General features: G+C 46.5%; 1 protein-coding gene across 2 annotated transcripts in view; it reads right to left on the bottom strand.

Annotated features, from left to right (window-relative positions):
* Nucleotides 1-22443, bottom strand: part of LOC137439960 (uncharacterized) — a 128878-nt gene that overhangs the window by 70112 nt on the left and 36323 nt on the right. Inside the window, exons 7-9 of one of the 2 annotated variants that reach the window (XM_068136258.2) lie at nucleotides 14718-14839; nucleotides 14075-14186; nucleotides 11833-13791 (exon numbers count right to left, since the gene is read on the bottom strand). In XM_068136258.2, the coding sequence (XP_067992359.2) occupies nucleotides 11833-13791; nucleotides 14075-14186; nucleotides 14718-14839 (2193 nt within the window). The remainder of the gene's footprint in view (nucleotides 1-11832; nucleotides 13792-14074; nucleotides 14187-14717; nucleotides 14840-22443) is intronic. The other variant, XM_068136259.2, reaches the window with a different exon arrangement.

Raw genomic sequence — 22443 nt, 5'->3', positions numbered from 1 at the left:
TTGAATTACGTGGTGGTGAGGTGTTTTGAATTACGTGGTGGTGAGGTGTTTTGAATTACGTGGTGGTGAGGTGTAATCGTCCCAAAACTTCCAGTCTGCACCTTCCCCTCCCCTATGTATGTGCTGAGGGGTTCTTTCTTGAAAAAAAAACATTCAACCTAAATCTTCAACCTAAATTACCTATAAAAATGTAATATCACAAACACAACAAATAAATTTGTGCAAAGTAATTGTTTGTATTATGATTACTGTAAATCATGACAACACAGCAACTCAGGTAGTCATTTTCCTCAGCTAAAATAAGCCCGTTCCTCAGTAACGACGAGCCAAGCTAGTATATATATATATATATTTCTGTGGGTGCTAAAACACTTCCCTTCACCCACTAAGGAATTGGGTGTGGGATCATTTAATATTACCTTTCACAAAGCTACAAAAGATTAGGCCCATATATAGAGCGATTTTTAAAATCCTACTGTTTTTTTTTCTTCTAGAATTTCGATTTTATTTGCCCAAAACACTCCCAAGCACTCACTGATGAACCTCTGAAAGTTTGACGAAGATCCGTTCAGCCGTCTGATAAAAAAATGGTGACAGACAAACAGCTGTCTTGTAATATGGATAAATGGATGCTTAATTCCATCATTGGTAGGACCCTCTTTGGGAGTGCATTCTGGGAGTAATCTTCTCAGTGACAATACGGTGACGTCATTGACTTTCCTCATTGTCTTTAACCAGTGGGACAGTCCGATGGTACTGATGAATGATTTAAATCGACAGTTCATCCAAAGCCTATTAGAGAGATTGTCGACCTTCCTCTTTAGTTGGGTTGGCTTTTCAATGTTTGTTTGTTTTACTTCCGCAAAAATCAAGGACTCCAGGAAGTGGCACTGTTAGCCTGTTGGGCTGTCTGCAAGGATATCTGTACCATCAAGAATGCATCATATGGTCTTGTGTTGGCGAGCACGCTCTATGTCCTCTGGTGACGGCTGTAAAGTATCTCGACAAAAAGTATCTCGACAAACTGCGATCAATTGTCGTACGCGTTTATTCACTCTGCCGATCAAGGCCCGATTCACAGCAGCGCCATCCGAGCTCTGGCGTAGGGATCCAACCCGGTCCGTTGTAGGGATACAACGGTGAACATTTGCACTGCATACATGACATCCTCCCCTTTAAGTCCAAAATTACCACGAGCAATACGTGCTAGATTTCCAGAATTGACATTTCAAAAGCAACATTTCCAAAACATGTGAAAATATGTGTGCAAACGGTTATGAGAATAATGAAAATACGTGAAAATAGAACATGTGTCAACGTGAAAAAAAAAACATCTTCAAAGATTCAACCGGTCGGGTGCTTTTCTCTCACGCATTGAGCGTCGCGGTGTACCAGTGGATACAGAGTCCGAGGTGATTCCTTTGGTCTCCACGAAGGGTGTAGCGTTTGCAGAGGTTTTCGGGGCATCCGAGCCGGCTGGAGCGGCCACGACGATCTCCGGCAGTGGCGGGTCGAACTGTTGTCCTGACTGTGACGATGCTACAGGCTCCATCGACTCACAGTGACGGTAGGTTATGTGGTCCTGATGTCGACGAATTTCGCGGCCGTCCTGCAGGCGAATCACACTGGACAGTGGACCTGGCTTCTCGATGATGTCGCCCGGTAGCCACGTCGCACCTGCACCAAAATTTCAGGCAAACACTGGATCTCCAATGTTGATACATCGACTGTTGGACGTCTTATCGTGCACCAACTTTTGATTAAGCTGGCTCTGATAAACATTTGATGATATGTCTGGTTTGAGATTGTCAAGTGTCGATCTCAAGTGTCGTTTCATCAATAACTCAGACGGAGCTGCACCGGTTGTTGATTGTGGCGTGATGCGGTATTTGAACAGGAGACGAGACAGCTTTGTTTCCAGGGTTCCCTCCTGAAGTTTCTGCAATCCGGATTTGATGATTCCCACGGATCGTTCGGCCAAGCCATTTGAAGCCTGGTGATGTGCGCTGACAAACTTATGTTTGATGCCGTTCCGACGTGTGAACTTGGCAAACTCGGTACTGGAAAAACACGAACCATTATCACTCACGATCATCCTGGGCAGACCATGAGTGGCGAAACAGCGTCTGAGTCTTTCGATGACAATGGCTGACGTAGTACCACGCGTCACATAGGCATCAATCCATTTTGTGTGCGTGTCCGTAATTATTAGAATCATGCTGCCATTAATAGGCCCGGCATAATCGAGATGTAGGCGATGCCACGGTTCGCTGGGCCATTCCCAGGGATGCAGTGGCGCTTTCGCAGGTGTATTCCAGGTGCTCTGGCAGGGGTAACAATGTCGAACATGATGTTCGATATCAGCATCAAGATTCGGCCACCACACATAGTTTCTGGCGAGTGACTTCATCTTCACAATCCCGGGGTGACAGTCATGGATTTCATCCATGACCCTGGAACGCAGATTTTTCGAGATCACGACACGACATCCCCAGAGTAGGCAACCATTTTCCACGCTGAGTTCGTTTTTACGTGCTTTAAAAGCCGCAAAATCTGGGTCACCCTCAGGTAGCAAATGCCATCCAAGGTGTATAGCCTGGACAGTTCTGGACAGAACAGGGTCTCGTCGAGTATGAGTGCGGATCTGGCCGGAATCGACAGCACAATCTTCCAGATGATCCATCAGTGCGATAATGGATCCTGGTGTAGGCGAATCATCAACGGATTCTGGAAGGGGTAACCGACTCATGGCATCTGCATTTGTGATAGACGAACCGGGCTTATAACATATGGTGTAGTCATAAGCAGCGAGAAACAGGGACCAGCGGATGATCCTGGGCGGTAGTGTGTCAGATGTCGCCTTAGTTGGACCAAACAGACTGATCAGCGGCTTGTGGTCAGTGCGAATCGTGAAATGATGTCCAAGAAGGTACTGGCGAAATTTGCCGACGCCGAAAACGATTCCCAATCCTTCCTTGTCAAGTTGGGAATAGTTTTTCTCTGCCGGGGACAACATTCTGGATGCAAATGCAACCGGTCTTTCCATACCATCAGGCATCACGTGTGATAATACACTCCCCACTCCATACCGACAGGCATCGCATGTCAGCACAAGATCCTTCTCTGGATCAAAATGAACGAGAACATTGGACGATTTGAGCAGATCCTTAGAGGTCTGGAATGCTGATTGTTCAGTAGACCCCCAGCTCCAGGAGACTCCTTTCCTCAAAAGCCGATAAAGGGGGCCCAAAACGTCGGTCACATTCGGGATGTAACGACCATAGAACTGAAGCAAACCGAGGTATGACTTCAATTCGGTCACATCTCGTGGAGCAGGAACATCCTTGATAGCTCGGACTTTCTCATCTGTCGGGTGTAGACCCTCGGCATCAATCGTATGACCCAGGTACGTGACTGATGGCACCATAAACTTGCACTTGTCTCGACGCAAACGTAGGCCGGAGTCCGAAATCTTCTTCAGAACTCTCTCCAGGTTCTGTAGATGTTCCGCGTCTGTACGACCAGTAACCAGAATATCATCCTGGTAACAAACGACGTTGCGTTCGGCGGCAAACAAACTGTCCATGACACGCTGATAAATTCCAGGTGCAGATTTCACTCCAAAACTAAGTCGGTGGTACCTGTACAACCCACGATGCGTGTTGATGGTAAGATACTGTTTCGAATTCTCGTCCAAGCAGAGCTGTAGATAGGCGGATTTGAGATCGAGTTTCGTAAAAGTCTTGCCTCCCGTGAGACGAGCATAGAGGTCTTCGATCCTCGGGATTGGATATTTATCCAATGAAGAACACCTGTTCACGGTCATTTTATAATCTCCACATATGCGGATGGACTGGTCCGATTTTATGACCGGAACGATGGGCGCCGCCCATTCGGCATACTGGATTTGCTCGATGATCCCCAGATTTTCAAGATGATCCAGTTCCTTGTCAATCCGCTCACGCAGGGCGAAAGGGACTGGGCGAGCCCTGCAAAATATAGGATTGGCATCCCGGTCAACCCTGAGTTTAGCCGTATGTCCTTTCAAGGTTCCAAGCTCATCCTTGAAGACATCCGGGTACGGATCCAGCACATTTTTGAGTGTGTATGCTGCGGTAGGAGAAACGTTGGCTGCCCGGAGTTGATGAATGCTTTCCCACTTCAGTCGAATTATGCTCAACCAGTTCCTGCCGAGTAAGGAAGGCCCGGCCCTTTCCAGGAATGACGATCAGGGGTAGGTGAAACTCACGGTTATCGTAGCCCACCGTGACGTCACATGTACCGCAGGGAACAATCTTCTCACCTGTATATGTGGAGAGTCCATAGGTAGTAGGTTTCAGATGGGGTCGGTCAGCATCACTCCACAGGTTTGTGAAAACAGCATGGCTGATGAGCGAGACGGCCGCACCAGTGTCGACCTCCATTTGCAATGGTCGATTGTTGACGACAACATTGGCAAGAAGAGGGTCCCGCCTATGGTGAGAATCAATATGAAGCAGGTCATACGATTCTGAGTTGTCGGAAACAGAGCTCACCTGGTCAAGCTCGGGTTCCTCCGAACCGATAAACTGATGAATCTTGTCAGCAGCTTTTCCTTTTCCCGATTTGCGAGTGATGCAAACTGGAGCAATATGGCCAGTTTTCGAACAGAAATGGCAGGTGGCATCTTTGAACCGACACGTCTCCGGAGGGTGCTTTCCGTTGCACCGAAAACAGTTGTTGTGGGTTTGAGACTGCACTGGCTTTTGAAGAGGAGCCTTGTTCCAACGTTTTGGCTGAACATGATCCAACCAATTCACAGCAGGGCTGGTACCAGACGAGCGAGTGGCACCGATGCTTGTAGCGTGGCGTTCAGCACTTTCCATGGAAATGGCGGTGTCTCTGGCATTTTGGAACGTCAGTCTTCTCTCAGCAAGCAGGCGTCTACGAGTGCGGTCATCGGACATGCCAACCACCAGCAAATCACGAAGCATGTCATCGATCGTGTCCACAAACTCACACAGATGTGACAGTTTTTTGAGGTGTGCAATGAAGTCTGCGATCGACTGACCTTGCTGCTGTCTGCACATGTAAAAATTAAACCGACACAGGATGACTGAAGGAGATGGGTTGCAATGTTCCTTCAAAGCGGCCTTGAGCTCTGCATACGTGAGCTCCTGGATTGTCCGAGGCCGAATCAGGTTTTTAACGAGTGTGAACGTCTCACCTCCGCAAACGGACAGGAAGACGGCCTTCATCCGGCCTTCGGTCGCGATGCCGTTCGCCTCGAAGTAGAAAGACAACCGCTCAGAATACGTGTCAAAATCCCCCTCATGAGGGTCGAATTCATCGATATGGCCTAAAGTTGTCATGGTCTAGATGTTTATCCTCGTCGCCATGTAAAGTATCTCGACAAACTACGATCAATTGTCGTACGCGTTTATTCACTCTGCCTTTCAAGGCCCGATTCACAGCAGCGCCGTCCGAGCTCTGGCGTAGGGATCCAACCCGGTCCCGGTGTAGGGATACAACGGTGAATATTTGCACTGCATACATGACACATTGTTAGCCTGTTGTGCTGTCTGCAAGGATATCTGTACCATCAAGAATGCATCATATGGTCTTGTGTTGGCGAGCACGCTCTATGTCCTCCAGTGACGGCGGGTTATGGTCTTGTGTTTTCAAGCACGCTCTTTGTCCTCTGGTGACGGCGGGTTATGGTCTTGTGTTGGCAAGCACGCTCTTTGTCCTCTGGTAACGGCGGGTTATGGTCTTGTGTTTTCAAGCACGCTCTATGTCCTCTGGTGACGGCGGGTTATGGTCTTGTGTTTTCAAGCACGCTCTTTGTCCTCTGGTGACGGCGGGTTATGGTCTTGTGTTGGCAAGCACGCTCTATGTCCTCTGGTGACGGCGGGTTATGGTCTTGTGTTTTCAAGCACGCTCTTTGTCCTCTGGTGACGGCGGGTTATGGTCTTGTGTTTTCAAGCACGCTCTTTGTCCTCTAGTGACGGCGGGTTATGGTCTTGTGTTGGCAAGCACGCTCTATGTCCTCTGGTGACGGCGGGTTATGGTCTTGTGTTTTCAAGCACGCTCTTTGTCCTCTGGTGACGGCGGGTTATGGTCTTGTGTTGGCGAGCACGCTCTTTGTCCTCTAGTGACGGCGGGTTATGGTCTTGTGTTTTCAAGCACGCTCTTTGTCCTCTGGTGACGGCGGGTTATGGTCTTGTGTTTTCAAGCACGCTCTATGGCCTCTGGTGACGGCGGGTTATGGTCTTGTGTTTCCAAGCACGCTCTATGTCCTCTAGTGACGGCGGGTTATGGTCTTGTGTTTTCAAGCACGCTCTATGGCCTCTGGTGACGGCGGGTAATGGTCTTGTGTTTTCCAGCACGCTCTATGTCCTCTGGTGACGGCGGGTTATGGTCTTGTGTTGGCGAGCACGCTCTATGACCTCTGGTGATGGCAGGTTATGGTCTTGTGTTTCCAAGCACGCTCTATGTCCTCTGGTGACGGCGGGTTATGGTCTTGTGTTTTCCAGCACGCTCTATGTCCTCTAGTGACGGCGGGTTATGGTCTTGTGTTGGCGAGCACGCTCTATGACCTCTGGTGATGGCAGGTTATGGTCTTGTGTTTCCAAGCACGCTCTATGTCCTCTGGTGACGGCGGGTTATGGTCTTGTGTTGGCGAGCATGCTCTATGACCTCTGGTGATGGCTGGTTATGGTCTTTTGTTTTCAAGCACACTCTATGTCCTCTGGTGACGGCGGGTTATGGTCTTGTGTTTTCCAGCACGCTCTATGTCCTCCAGTGACTGCGGGTTATGGTCTTGTGTTTCCAAGCACGCTCTATGTCCTCTGGTGACGGCGGGTTACGGTCTTGTGTTTCCAAGCACGCTCTTTGTCCTATTGTCCTATGGTGACGGTGGGTTATGGTCTTGTGTTTTCAAGCACGCTCTATGTCCTCTGGTGACGGCGGGTTATGGTCTTGTGTTTTCAAGCACGCTCTATGTCCTCTGGTGACGGCGGGTTATGGTCTTGTGTTTTCAAGCACGCTCTATGTCCTCTGGTGACGGCGGGTTATGGTCTTGTGTTTTCAAGCACGCTCTATGTCCTCTGGTGACGGCGGGTTATGGTCTTGTGTTTTCAAGCACGCTCTATGTCCTATTGTCCGATGGTGACGGTGGGTTATGGTCTTGTGTTGGCGAGCACGTTCTATAACCTATGGTGACGGCGGGTTTTGGCTTGTGTTTCCAAGCACGCTCTATGACCTCTGGTGACGGCGGGTTATGGTCTTGTGTTTTCAAGCACGCTCTATGTCCTCTGGTGACGGCGGGTTATGGTCTTGTGTTTTCAAGCACGCTCTATGTCCTCTGGTGACGGCGGGTTATGGTCTTGTGTTTTCAAGCACGCTCTATGTCCTCTGGTGACGGCGGGTTATGGTCTTGTGTTTTCCAGCACGCTCTATGTCCTCCAGTGACGGCGGGTTATGGTCTTGTGTTTCCAAGCACGCTCTTTGTCCTCTGGTGACGGCGGGTTATGGTCTTGTGTTTTCAAGCACGCTCTATGTCCTATTGTCCTATGGTGATGGTGGGTTATGGTCTTGTGTTTTCAAGCACGCTCTATGTCCTCTGGTGACGGCGGGTTATGGTCTTGTGTTTTCAAGCACGCTCTATGTCCTATTGTCCGATGGTGACGGTGGGTTATGGTCTTGTGTTGGCGAGCACGCTCTATGACCTCTGGTGACGGCGGGTTATGGTCTTGTGTTTTCAAGCACGCTCCATGTCCTCTGGTGACGGCGGGTTTATGCTTTTTGAGTCGAGATTTGGACAAAAACTCTCAAAGTTGTTGGGGGAAATAGCAAACAGCCACACACCATGCTGCTCCTATTTGTTGTTGTCAGCCTGTCCTTAACTTCGCTTCTCCTCCGCTTTCAAGAGTTGCTTTAAAAGCAACCTTGATGCGCCAATCCCACAAGAGGGGTCCTCGTTTTTCTCCAAGTATTAGGCCGTGTGCACCAGTTTTCCCTGCAGTCTTCATTCATGGTTGATTCTTTGTTGTGGGCACTTCCAAAAGCATCCACATCTGCTTTATCCAGTGCATCTTATTTGTTGGTATATCTGCCGTGTTATATGATTCCCTGTTTACGATGTTGGTGGATTGGCAGATCCAATCAATAGTTTGGAAAAAAAATGTTAAAATTCTGCCCTGTGCCATGTAGGGGACACTGCATGTTGTGTAAATACTCGACTCGAATAGCATCGACTTGTCATCACCAAAGGAAATGCAGAGACATCTGCGGATGCAGGGCAAACCACACAAGACCATATGATGGGTTTGGATGGTACAGATATGCTGGCAGACGCCCTAACGGGACAGCAATGCCATTTCCTGGAATCCTACTTTGCTAAAAACAAGTTAAATGCCAACCCAACTGAACAGGCCTTGGCACTTCCGAGAAGGATTACGGGCTCTCGAAAGCCTTCAATTGTGCGTTGAATCAATACTATTGATTAGTATCAACCAAATGTCCAATAAGTTAAACACAACGAGGAAAGTCAATGACGTATTGTGATTTCGCATGGAGGATTACTGTCGGAATGAACTCTCAGAAATAGTCATAACAATGACGGGATTGCAGTGCAATACCCCTGGGATCAGTTCTAGTACATTATTGTTCATAAATTACATCAATGATTTGGACAGTGGGGTTGAGAGTAGGCTTTACAAACTTGCAGGTGACACGACGCTTGGAAGTAAGGTAGATGCAGTAGAGAGGGGGTGATCAGATTTAGGAAGGTCTGGATACCTTAACATAAACTGGATAAATGATTGGTACATGCAGTTTAACATAAGGAAATGTAAGGCGCTGGGAATGGATAAGAATCATAAAGATGGGGATTACATAATGCAAGGGGCAGTCTTGGATTGTGCGACTCAGGAGAAGCACCTGGGGTGGTAATATATATATATATATATATGGGGATTTGGGGAGGGGAGAGGCAGACAGCACAGTGCTGGGCGGACAGAGGGTTTTAGGTTGTATTCATAGGGGCATCAATTATAAGTCAAAAGAGTTCGTGTTAACTCAGTATAGGAATTTATCGAGGCCTCATCTGGAGTATTGTATGCAGCTTGGTTACCACATCTGAGGAAGACATAGTTGCGGGTACAGCATAGAGCAAATAGATGGATCCCAAGCCAAAGTTGACGAAGCTATGAGGAGTGGTTTAAAAAGACAGGACTTTTTACATTAGAAAGGAGACGATTGTGATGGGATCTGATAGAGATGTTTAAGATGATGAAGGGTATAGACAAAGTAAGTGATTGGCAGAATGGACGCTGACATGGCAAAGGGTGCAGTTTAAGAGTAGAGAAGAGAAGAGTTAGGAAGGAAGCAAGGCAGGGGTGTCTCACTCAGAGAGTGATGTATGCATGGAATGGTCTCCTGCAAGGGTAGTAGCAGTAGAGTCAATGGATCATTTTAAAATTGAGTTGGAGGAGCTTCAAGTAGTGGGAATGGGGAAGTACTAAAACGTTGGCATGATTGTGCAGGTTTCATCGGCATAATAACCTCCGCCTGTGTCGAAGTCCCTGGTAAACATCCATTTGTCACATATAAAAGATCAAAGCTCATCACAATTTAATTTCCCTTTAACTTTTAATATAAAAACGAGCTCATTATTGAAGGTTTGGAAGTGGAATCGTTTTGAAGTGGAATTAGCCAGAAGTTTAAGTGGACTTGTTTTTAAGTGGACTTGTTTTTAAGTGGAATTGTTTTTAAGTGGAATTGTTTTTAAGTGGAAGTGGAATTATCCAGAAGTCGATGCTCATAAGGTTTATCCTGGACATATGCTCGGTCTCTTCATTTTTGGTCTTGTGTTGTCATCACTAATCTCCAAAATAACATTTCACAAATAACATAAACAAGTACAGATACATTCAAATACACCGCCAAATAAATAAATTAATAACATATCCTGCAGCGCGCGGCACATAGACACGGAATTGGGGGGGAGAGGAGTACAATAATTGATTGATTAATTGTAATTAAAATAAATACATAATAATCATAAAATAATTTCTTAATCAATTGGCTAGTAGCATACCTCAACCACCAGTGTTTCATCCAGAGCTGTAAGTTTTTGAAAATGAATTAAACAATTAATTAAGCAGAAAAATTAAATAATTTATTGATTAATTAATTAATCAATAAATCAAAAATACCCTCTACAGCCAAATCACTTGGTCATTGTCATGTCCAAATATCAGCTTCCGAGCTGAAAAGGTGCCTGAGATATTGGGCAAATGAGAAAGAAAATAAATAAATGATTAATTAATCGCTAATAATTAAATAACTAATCAATTAATTAATTAATCAATAAATCAAAAATACCCTTTACAGCCAAATCACTTGGTCATTGTCATGTCCAAATATTAGTTCCTCGCTCAAAAGGTGCCTGAGATAAGGCCCAGAAGAGAAAGAAAATAAATAAATGATTAATTAATCGCTAATATTAAATAACTAATCAATTAATTAATTAATCAATAAATCAAAAATACCCTTTACAGCCAAATCACTTGGTCAATGTCATGTCCAAATATTAGTTCCTCGCTCAAAAGGTGCCTGAGATAAGGCCCAGAAGAGAAAGAAAATAAATAAATGATTAATTAATCGCTAATAATTAAATAACTAATCAATTAATTGATTAATCAATAAATCAAAAATACCATTTACAGCCAAATCACTTGGTCATTGTCATGTCCAAATATCAGCTTCCTAGCTCAAAAGGTGCCTGCGATATTGCGCAGATGAGAAATAAAATAAATAAGTGATTAATTAATTGATAATAAATGAATAGGAAAGGAGCGGTGAACAAAAACATTAGTATTCCTTATTTTTCCGAATCCCATATTTTCGCTTCTGCTGTTAATCCCTGTTTAATTTCTGCTGTTTGTGCAAGAAGTGTCAATAGAGTCTGTACAGTTCTGTGGAGTCATGGTCTCGTGTTCTGGAGGACCTTGCGATGATAGATCCAAAATGACCAGCACTCCCATGAGGAAGCTCCTCTGCGCTCACAAGTGCTTCGACCGTTGAGGAAGGCCGCTGAAAGAGATGCTACCGGGTCTCCAACGAGGTGAACCTTACGGATGTTTCCATCAAGTTTGAGATTGTTCCTGAAATCTTACAGAATCTACTTCAATATTAGTTATGAAGTCACTCTTTGTATGTATAGGCAGGTGGGGCAAGAAGTCCACCTGCATACATATCTTCCTCGGTCTACTGGACATTTTTCATTTGACTTCCCACTTTGAGGCAGAAAGCCCTCTGATGCGGACTTTCAGGATCCTGAACACAGGCACCCAGGACCGAGGACGTCATACCGGAAAGGTGCGGGAGGGACCAGCTTGCCCCACCCTCGTCTATATATTGCAGAAAACCCACCAAATGCGGTACACCATTGGATCAAACACCTGTGTTTCGAAGCCAAAATATGACACCTTAGTTCAGATGCATGGATTTATGTAGCTACTCCTCTCCGACGTGGCAAGTTTTGCTTGGCAGAAGCAGATAAAACGAGCAGAGGATAAAAGGTGAATGTTCCTGTTATCCTCTTCAGTTTGTAACACTGAGTTATTCTTCAGGTTTAAATCTCGATTGAATGAAAACCTGTTAACAAACTGCCACATGTTAGTAACTGATTGGCAGTTTGCTTGATATGGGATTATGATTTAGCTTCTAATATGGTTAGTTTTATGGATGGAACTGCTACGATGAGATTCGAGGGTTAGCCCATCTGTTAATGTTAAGCTTATGTGAAAATCCATCCAAGCAAGTAAAGTTTATGGGTGAGTCTACCTGAAGAGGTGAAGCTTATGGGTGAGTTGTGGTGGCTGGCCGTAAGGTGAGCAGAAGCCTTGTTCACTCTGACGGTGCCTGTAGGTCGCCTCGTGGTCCATGGATGGGGACTTGGCATGAAGGGAACTGTCGTAGCTTGTGTTAGCTCAGTGGCAATGGGGGCCATTGTGGTAGAGAATGTGGTGTAAATGGTGGTGGTATCAATGGAGGTTGAAATTGTGGTGGGGATTATGGATGAGGTTGTGATAGGGGTGATGGTGGTGGTGGAAGAAATGGTAGGTGTAGTGGCGGGAATGGAGATTGAGGTGCGGATGGGGGTGGTAGTGGGGATGGTGGTGGTGGTGGGGATCAGGGTGGTTGTTGGAATGGAGCTGATGGTTGGAATGGAGATTGTGGTTGGAATGGAGGTGGTGGTTGGAATGGAGGTGGTGGTTGGAATGGAGGTGGTGGTTGGAATGGAGGTGGTGGTTGGAATGGAGGTGGTGGTTGGAATGGAGGTGGTGGTTGGAATGGAGATTGTGGTTGGAATGGAGGTGGTGGTTGTAATGGAGGTGGTGGTTGGAATGGGGGTCGTGGTAGGAATGGGGGTGGTGGGTGGAATGGAAGTGGTGCTTGGAATGGAGGTGGTGGTTGGAATGGAGGTGGTGGTTGTAATGGAGGTGGTGGTTGGAATGGGGGTCGTGGTAGGAATGGGGGTGGTGGGTGGAATGGAAGTGGTGGTTGGAATGGAGGTGGTGGTTGGAATGGAGGTGGTGGTTGGAATGGAGGTGGTGGTTGGAATGGGGGTCGTGGTAGGATTGGGGGTGGTGTTTGGGATGTGGGTAGTGGAGGGAATGGGGTTGGTGGTTGAAATGGGAGTGGTGGTTGGAATGGGAGTGGTGGTTGAAATGGGAGTGGTGGTTGGAATGGGGCTGGTGGTTGGAATGGGGGTGGTGGTGGTGGTGATGGGGATGATGGGAGTGGTGCTGGTGATGATGGTGGGGGTAGTGGTGGTGGAGCTAGTGGTGGTAGGGCTAGCATTAGTGGGGCTAATGATGGTGGGGATAGTGGTGGTTGGGATAGTGGTGGTGGAGGTGTGGATGTTGGGGGTACTGGTAGTGTGGGTGGTCACATTGGTTGTAGCAATTGCAGGTATTGTGGAGGCTGAGGGGTTGGTGGGGTTGGTGGTTGTTTGTGTTTGTGTGCTTAAGGAATCCACAGCAATGGTTGTAGGTGTCATGGAAGTTGTTGAAAAAGTAGTTGTTGTGGAGGAGGAAATAGTTGAAGATATGTAAGTTGTGGTAGATTGAATGGTTGTAGATGGAGTTGTCATTGTTGGGGATGATTTGGTTGTGGTTGTGAGAATGGTGGTTGTGCCTTTTTGAATGCTTTTGAAGGATGCAGCGTTTGTTGTTGAAAGTTTTGTTGTTAATGAAGGCAAAAAGGTAGTGGGTGTGACTCTAGAAATCGCTGGAGACATAAGTGTTTTACGAGAGCCTGTTGTCATTTTAAAAGATGCCGTGGTAATGGGTGAGGGAACGGTAGTTGCAGGAACAGTGGTTGTGGTTGTGGTTGTGATTGCCATTGTTGAGTGGCTAGTATTAAAACTTGGATAACCTTTATAAGTAAATGGCGTGGTTGTTGTAGTTGTTGGGGTCGATGTCGACGTTTTGGTGACTGTCGCAGAAGGAATGGAAGTAGGGAGAGGAGTTGTTGAGGGAATGGTCGATGTCGATGAGCTTGCGGCAGTGGTAGAGGAGCTCGGCATGGACACTAAACTCCTTGGCGTGAAGGCCTCATTGGTGATCGCAGTGGTGGCCACTGTTGCTGTTGTTGAGGATGAAGGTGAGCTACTCGTATCCATCGCTCTGGGTGGTTTTCCGACACGACTGCGTTTTAAACCAGCTAACGACCAGCCATTCTCCCCAAAGCCATCGGGCAAGGAGCCGTTCCTCCCGAAGATGGCTTCTCCTTTGATGTCTGGAGAAAGAAAAAGCAGAAAAGACATTTTTCCACTTCGGGAATCAGATGAATACTCATGAGATGGCTGCACACATCGACATATTTTATCCATTATAACAGACTATCTGCGCTTCACCAGATGCATGCTCTATATATTCTCAAGTTTCCAAAGTTAAAGGGACTCTCTTGTAGAAGAAACATCATGCAGAATCCTGGATTTGGCAAAGAATGTGGGTTTATATTTCATTATAGGTGTTACTATACCAGCGCGAGAACCGTCTTCCCCAAAAAGGTTCTTCACCTGTAACGGTGTTTCCATCATTGCTGACACAGAGCTTCAGTTGCTTCCCAAACTTGTCATAAACCATATTTCCATCGGGTGTGTAAAGTTTCATGGTGGCTGGATCGATCATCTGCACAATACAAACGCTTTCAATAAAAAGGTCTTGTCACGTCGCCATCGGCTGACAAAAAGCAGAGACGAGACTGGGGAAGACCTCCGGCAAAGTTTTAAATGATTAGAAAAAAACTGTCCGTGTGCTGCGATGATGAAAAAAATCCTCTGGGGAAGCTGTGATGACCCACAAGACCGAAATCACTGGAACAGATTCCAAGTTTCCGTGTTCTCAATAAGGAAAGTTACAGTTATGATGAATTTATATGATCAGTCGTTACACTGGAAGGAACATATTGAGCTGCTGTATAAAAGGCAAGTAGCAACCACAAGAAAAAATACATTTTATCACCAGATTATAATGTTCACCGATAGTCAGACCAAAAGTATTGCCCTCCAAGGAAATTCCAGGCCACGTGCGCCTCGCAGGGCTGAAACCTGCACTTGCTCAGGGACATCGGTCTTTTTCCGACTGAAAGGTTAGCGGCTTTGCAGTTGAATCGCATGAAACCCACCGTACCTTATTCTCCACTGTCCTGACAACACTTACCCATCTTCCCTTAAAATCCGCCGCCTCTGACGGTTTCTTCTCCGCAGTGGTGATCTGGGATTTCATGGCTGGCTTTGCTCTGCTGTTTTCACTCTGAACTTTTCTTGATTTACTTCGTTTTCCTGTGCAAAAACGATCCGTTGTCACAAACATACAACGAGGTGAAAAATGAATCTGCTCGAGACTGTGCCGAGAAGACACCTTTGCAGTTGCATGTTATTTAAAAGCATAGTCCTGTCTTCAAGTGAAGAGAGCTGAATGATTAGATTGCGCTAGTACTGTCGTGGCCAAAAATATTGGCACCCTTGCACCTTTTTCAAATAATGCACCAGTTCTTCCAGAAAATTGTTGAAATAAAAAAATCTTCTGGTATCCATAAATGTATTTCTTTGGTTTGCAGTGGAACAAAACCAAAAAAGCTGAAAAAATTACAAAATATTAGCTTATTCCACACAGGAATCCTAAAATGGCCCGGACAATATTATTGGCACCTTTTAGAAGTTGTTAGAATAATTAGATTTCAAGCAGGTGGTTTCTCCTCCACATTGGAATTGAAATCACTTGTGGTCTCGGGTGTCAATAATTTTGTCAATGCCATTTCTTTTTATTTTCTGATTTAAAACTATATATAGTTCTCAATCAAAAACATAGGTTCTGTAATATTAACAGTGAAATAAAGAATTGTGGAGAACAAATACTTTTGTCAATTTCAACTTATTTTTCGAGAAAATTGTGAGTTATTTGAAAAAATTGCAAGGGTGCCAATATTTTTGGCCACGACTGTATATAATCGTACAAACGATCAAGTGTGAAGTTGGAAATCAACAGGAGAAAGCAGTGGTTGTCACCTTGAAAACGGGGGATTAGACATGCAGAGGGGAGACAGTTTCATCAGTGTGGGAAATATATATATATATATATAATGTGTATGTATATATATATACACATTGCCATGTGCCTACCCTGTAGTGAACACCGCAGGGCGGCACGGATGACCAGACGAGCTGTACTCCAAGGCGTTCAATCCAAAAATGACGGTATTCTTTACACACGAGGGAAAGGAGGATGACGAACTTACCTGGGCAGCTTCCACCCGACGTCTTCGCACCTGGATAAATTAACTCAAACGACACAGGATTTACTACACAAAAATACCGGCTTTATTAAAAAAATGCCGGTAACCAAATGATGCACGATAAAATAAAGTCCTAACTGGAGCGCCCCAATACAGACCCAAATACAAACAAAGGGAAATATAAAAGAACAAAAATAAATGTGTGGTATTTATTGTGGGCACTTAGCTCCGAGTTTTATTTTTATTATTTTTTGTATACAGGATCGAGGCTCGTGTAAGAGCTAACATTTATCACACAAAAAATCAGACACACAAAACTTATAATAAGGGTAGCGGTAGACAAGATGGGGAGAGAAGGGGAAGCACGCAAACTGAACATTTGAGAGCAGGGACATCGGGAGATCTGTGGGAGGGGTTGGGGGGAGGAGGCGTGGGAAGGGGGGAAGGGGTGGGAAAAGTATAAAACACAAGGACACTGCAAGGACTTTTAGCTCTTTCACGAGCCTCGATTATGTATACAAAAAAAAAAAAGGACTTCCAGGAAGGAAGTTGGTATTTCAATCAGCGGTAGAGTTGTTCTTGAACCACGTCAGGAATCGTCAAAGATTGTCACAGGCCTCTACATCCTTGCACGGGAAACCGCAGGCTGCACTGCCTGTGGGTGAGAAGTAGGCCTCGCCGCGTGGTCCGCTCACTCCTGGCTCCGTGCTCGAAGCAAACAGGCCGCGCCTGCTCGGTCGCTCCAGCCACGCCTCACGATCTCTTTCACCAACACTAAAGCCAGAAGACGCGAGGAAGTCCAGAGCCTCGACCGTTCTCTATCAAAGTCCAGACTCAAGAGACAAATGTCGGAGAGACGACCATTCATTGTCAAAGCCAGGATTGGAGAGAAGAAGAAGAGAGCAAGCGAGAGAAAATGTCGGGCAGAGCGTTCCTTTATACTCAAGGCTCTGACGTCATCTCATGACGTCTCCGTGTCCGCTCCTATCAGCGAGTGCCATCTTAGCAGTCCTTACTTGAACCAAATTCCGAACCAATCACTGCTCTTTGGGGCATGGCCTCATGGACCTGCCTGTGCCTGTGTGCTTAGCAGGTCGGTGTTATCAGCGGCAGTGCTCAATGTCCTGCTTCTGGTTGGTTTTTAATGAGTGTCATAAATGCGTGATTTCTTGGCAATGTGTGTCTGCTGCTTGTCTCATAAGGAACAGAGGAAAAATAACAGAGGCCATTACGTACATGGGATTACCATTAATCCCTAAATAATTAACATAACCCCACCCCTCGTGAGGGGAACAAAGATACGCTCTTCCACGACATACGGTCTACCGGATCCCTACTTATGATACATGAGGGTTTCTTCTTCTTCATGACAGTCGGAGCACATCACCTATGCAATTCGACCTGGACTACAGTATTGCCTACCCCCCACAAACGTAACACAGCCTCCCCCCTGGAACCGTCGCCCCGCAAGGTCCACTGCAGGCGTTACCGTTCCAGCCTTAACACTTACCGACTCACACTTAATTAGCCTATGAAATAAATTAAGAGGGCTGTAGGAAGCGAGCCGTAGCTACTTACCTATTCTCCTTACCGTTCTACACCCCTTCAGCAACAATTCACATTTCAAATATTTACAAAGCTTGAAGTCCTTGCTCCTAAATCTCTCGAATCCTGGCTTTGACAATGAACGGTCGTCTCCCCGAAAATGGAAGAATATATATATATATACACACAATACACATACATGTGTGAATCGGGTGACGTAAGAGCCTAGAAAACAAAAGACTATGCTCCGACATTTTCTGCCTCTCTCTTCTTTTTGGGTCCTGGCTTTGGTGGTGAACAGTCGCGTCCTGACATTTTCTCTCTCTCTCTCTCTCTCCGGGCTGGCCTCCATAGCGAACGGTCGATATTTACTTTCTCTTGCATTGGGGCAGTCTACACGAACAGTCACATTTTATAGCGCTCTTGCACCAGGGACATTGGAGGTTTCGACGATCGTGAGGAGGGGTCGTCGCGGCTCGTGGTCTCTGGTGCGCTTGGCCGTAGCTTTGTGATGGCTGAGAGCCGGTGACTGACTGCTGGAGGGGCAGAGCAACCCGAGGAAGGCTGACTGCTGGAGAGGCAGCGGTGCTGTGTGGAGCAAAGATGAGGATTAGCGCGGCTGGAGTGACCAAACGGCATGCTAGGGCCTGTTCACGCACACGGACTTCGCGCCAACCAGTGTGCTGTTCCCGCGCACGGACGCGGGGCCTGTGACGCTTCCCGATGGGGTTCAAGAGACGCTCAGAGCTAAGTACCCAAACAAACACGCTTTATTTTCACATTTATTTTCCCCCTTGTGTGTATATGGGTCCGTTGGGGAGCGCTCTATTTAGGATTTTATGTTTTACCATGCATTCTTTTGTTACTGGCATTTCTTTCAATAAAGCCTGTATTTTTGCATTTTTAATTCCTTGTCGGTTTGGATTGATTATCGCAGGGTCGGAGACGTCCAGTGGGGTCTGTGAAGGTAAGAGCTTCGCTGCCTTCCCTCCGTGCGTATCAACTCTGTCATATTTGGATTGAATGCCTTGGAGTGTTAAGCTCATTCGGCTATCCATTTCCTTTGAGGATTGTAATCCCCGGGAACGCGACAACTGGTGTCAAGGAGTGGGATACGAACTTTCTGACACCAAGACAACTGGTGTCAGGATAGTGGGATTCAGACTCGACGGACACTCGGTGTCCGAGGGTTGCGGGTCGACACCCGCTGGGTGCAAATTGCGCTCAGCATTTGGATACAAAATTTATTAATTGCCTCTCTCTATTTCTGAGGGAGGATCGATTGTAGTACCGGGGTGTCAAAATTTTTAGTCGATTGGTGTCGGGAAGAGCACAAGGAAGCGCGACGCTAAATTAAAATTAATTTTCTTTTTGTCTGTGGTAAAATACACCTGCGGGCAAACCGCTTGGTCAGCACGTAATGGCGGACGTGAACAACATGGCCGAGCAGGTGGAGGATCCCGAGGAATATGGAAGCGAGCCGGAGATAGAGGGGTTTGAGGATAGGAGTGGAACCTCCCCCGTCCCGAGCATTCGCCCACCCTCCTCTCCTATGAGGGAGCCGGGGACAATGGGAACGGGTCCGATGGATTTCCAGGCCATGTATGACCAAATCATGAGGGGAATGAACGCCAATGATGAGCGATTGGAAAATAATATCGATGGATTGAAAAGGGAATTGAAGGGAGATTTGAATGCCCAGAGTGACAAAATTGATGGGTTGAAGGGAGATATGAATGCTCAGAAGGAGCGTGAGGAACGAATGATAGCCATTATGGATGGAGTGAGTACCCAGCAAGAGCAAACGAGTGAAACGAAGGAAGAAATAAAGAATGAATTGAAGGGACAAGACAATGGAATGGAAAACAAAATTGATACCATTGGGCACAGGAAAAGGAATGGGCATTAGAATGTGATTCAAAATTGGAAGAGAAGACATTGGAAATTGAAACGGGTGAATCCCAATCTGATAGACTTTGGGCACAGGAGATGGCATGTTTAGAGGTAAAGAGGGAAAACTCAAATATAAATGGGGAATGTTTGGAAGAAAGTGGGGAATATTTGGCTGGAAAGGACCTGGAAGGCTGTCGGGCTTGTGTGGATGCCGGAATGCACCAACAGGGAGAGGAATTTGGATTTGTGCATCACCAGGATGGTGGTTCAGAGCAACAGGGGGTAAAAATATTGGAGGTCTGTGTAATGAAACCGGACAGATGGTGATAGATAAAGACCTGTTGGAGCCACAATTGATTGATGGGGATGAGAATGATTTGACACAGCGGCTGGAGACCTTAGACAGTACCATCGAGGAAGCGGTTGCTCGAGTCCAACGGAGTCTGGGAGTTGAGGTGAGTCGGTCCGTTGAAGATCCCCAGGATGAGATAAAAGTGACCGAGGGGACCCTTACCACAAACAACAAGTGGGCACCAGAGGTTCTGAAACTAGATACCCAGCAGGGGGGGGGGCAGGGGGGTGTTTTGGCTCCGATCTGGATTCGGACATGGAAAAGGCAGGAGATAGAGCCTTGGAAAAGCTGGTCCTCATAGAGAATTTGGAACAGCTGCAGGAAGGGGCAGAGCAACCCGAACAAGGGGTCGTGGGCACACACGGCCAAAATTTTTGAAAGGAAAAATAAATTTAAATGGTAATTTGATTTGGAACAGCCTTGGAGGGAATTGGTCCCCGGGCTGCGGAATTCGGATCAGCAGAGGTCATTGGAGTCGGCCTCAGGTAAAAATTGCCCCTTTCCAAATTGGGTGATGCTAGCCAGCTGGGGGCTGTGCTGGCAGGATTGGACGTGGGGTTCCACCATGGGTGTCGTGGTACGGCCTAGGCCCCATGGGGGTCTAGTGGAGTGTGGCATCCCTTGTCCATCGGGGTGCCATCCGAGTGAGTGTCGAGCGAAACAAACACGCTTTGTTTTCACATTTATTTTTCCCCTTGTGTGTATACAGGTCCGTGTGGGAGCGCTCCATTTAGGATTTTATGTTTTACCATGCATTCTTTTGTTTTCAGCATTTCTTTCAATAAAGCCGGTATTTTTGCATTTTTAATTCCGTGTCGGTTTGGATTGTCTATCGCAGGGTCGAAGACGTCCAGTGGGGTCCATGAAGGCAAGAGCTTCGCTGCCCCCTCCCCCCTCCCCCGCACGTATTAACTCCATCATATTTGGATTGAACGCCTCGGAGTGTTAAGCCCAATTGGTCATCTGAGATCGGTATTTATTGGCATGGACAGGATAATATATATACATATATATACTCAACATCAAAATAAACTTATCAAATCTTTAGAAGGACACTCATTGAAATCCTCCACGCAAAAATGAAAAATATTTGAACACAGAGGTAAAGTTCAGCTATCTTTACTAAACACATGTCAATAAACAAGAGTTTGCCTCAATCACAAAAAAGCAAAAAGCATAAACATCACAAGGGATGGTGCAACAAAAGTCACAGCACTGCAACACAAAGGCACGCACCTGAATACAGTCAAAACAAAATGACACAGGAATTGACACAACACTCCTAACAGTCAAAGACAGAATGACAGCAGTCCTCAATATCCCTGAGCTGTGATGTGTCCTCCCTGAGCTGTGTTGCAGGCTGTACACCTCCGACGCATGGTCTGTACCCGGGCGTCTGATGCGGTCCTGGGTAAGTCTCAGCATTTGAATGAGCATTTGCCGATGACAGTCATTGATCGCCTCGATGCAAGACGTCAACCAAGCTCATCCCATAAATGCTCAATGGGATTTAGATCAGGGGAATAAGGCATCCAAGGCATCACTTCAACCTGGAGGAAGTTGGTGGTCAGGCGAGCAGCATGGGGTCGAGCGTTGTCCTGCTGGAAAACTGCGATGTCAGGATGAGCCTGGAGAAATGGCAGCAGTTGAGGTCTCAAAACTTCATTGACATAACGCTGACTAGTGAGATTGCCTTCAATGATGACCAGAGGTGTCCTGAAACGAGTGGAAATGCTGGCCCATACCATCACACTGGGTCCCCCCCAACGATTGATCTGGTGAATACAGCATGATGCATACGTTTCCCCAGCTCTGCACCATACCCGTTGACACCCATCAACAGTACGGAGGAAAAATCTGGACTCATCGCTGAACAGGACTGCACTCCACTGTTGCTGTGTCCAGCAGTGATGCTGCAGACACCATCTTAGTCTGTTCGGCCGATGCACTGCGTTCAACACTGGACCTCTGCAAGGACGTCTTGCCACCAGGCCACGACTTCTCAAGCGCCTCCGCACAGTAGAGACAATGATGCGGTTGTTGTGGGGACCTTTTGTCACTGCAGCTGTTTGCGTCACAGGGCGGAAACGATCATGAAGATGCTGCAGCACAATCCAGCGGTCTTGGTTTGGGGTGGTTACCGTGGTCTTCCTCTTCATGGACCATCATTCACAGTTCCAGTTTCACCGTAATGCCTGGCCAGGTTGGAAATTGCAGGCTGGGAGAAACCAAGACGTTGGGCAATTGTTCGTTGGCTTACACCAGCCTCAAGCATCCCAATTGCCCTTAAACGTTGTTCAGATGTCAGGCGTGGCATCTGAATTTTCTTGTTGTTTTCCCTGTCAGAACAGCGGTGACTATAGACAGCAGTAAATGAATGTCTAACCAAGAGAACTGAAGGATTTCATTATGAGGGTCATTATATAAAGGCAAAGATCATATATATATATATATATATATATATATATATATATATATATAAAATTATATATATATTATATATATATATATTATTATATATATATTATATACACATATATATTATTATATTAAAGCGCGGCGTTACGCGCGCTGCTTGTGAGCAAGGAGGAAGCGGACAAGCGGTAACATATGAACGTCTTTATTGTAAGACTACACTGTAACACTGAACTCTTCCGGGCTGGTCGCCCGGTGTATATCCTGAGGCCACGCCTACCCCTCGGGCGTGGCCACCGCCCACTTGGTGCGTGGAATGATGTCACCACGCCAGTGGGCTTTTGTGTCCGCCACACGCGCCCCCCCAGAATTCCCGCGCACCTGGAGGGCCAGTTTGCGGGGCAGACGAATGACCCGGCCGAAGCGCCCCCTGGCGATCGGCGGCG

The sequence above is a fragment of the Myxine glutinosa genome, chromosome 14 (assembly GCF_964187855.1).
Source record: "Myxine glutinosa chromosome 14, kmMyxGlut1.1, whole genome shotgun sequence".
Taxonomy (NCBI): domain Eukaryota; kingdom Metazoa; phylum Chordata; class Myxini; order Myxiniformes; family Myxinidae; genus Myxine; species Myxine glutinosa.
Note: the sequence above shows the minus strand (reverse complement) of the source record. Positions and strands in the feature narration are given on the sequence as shown.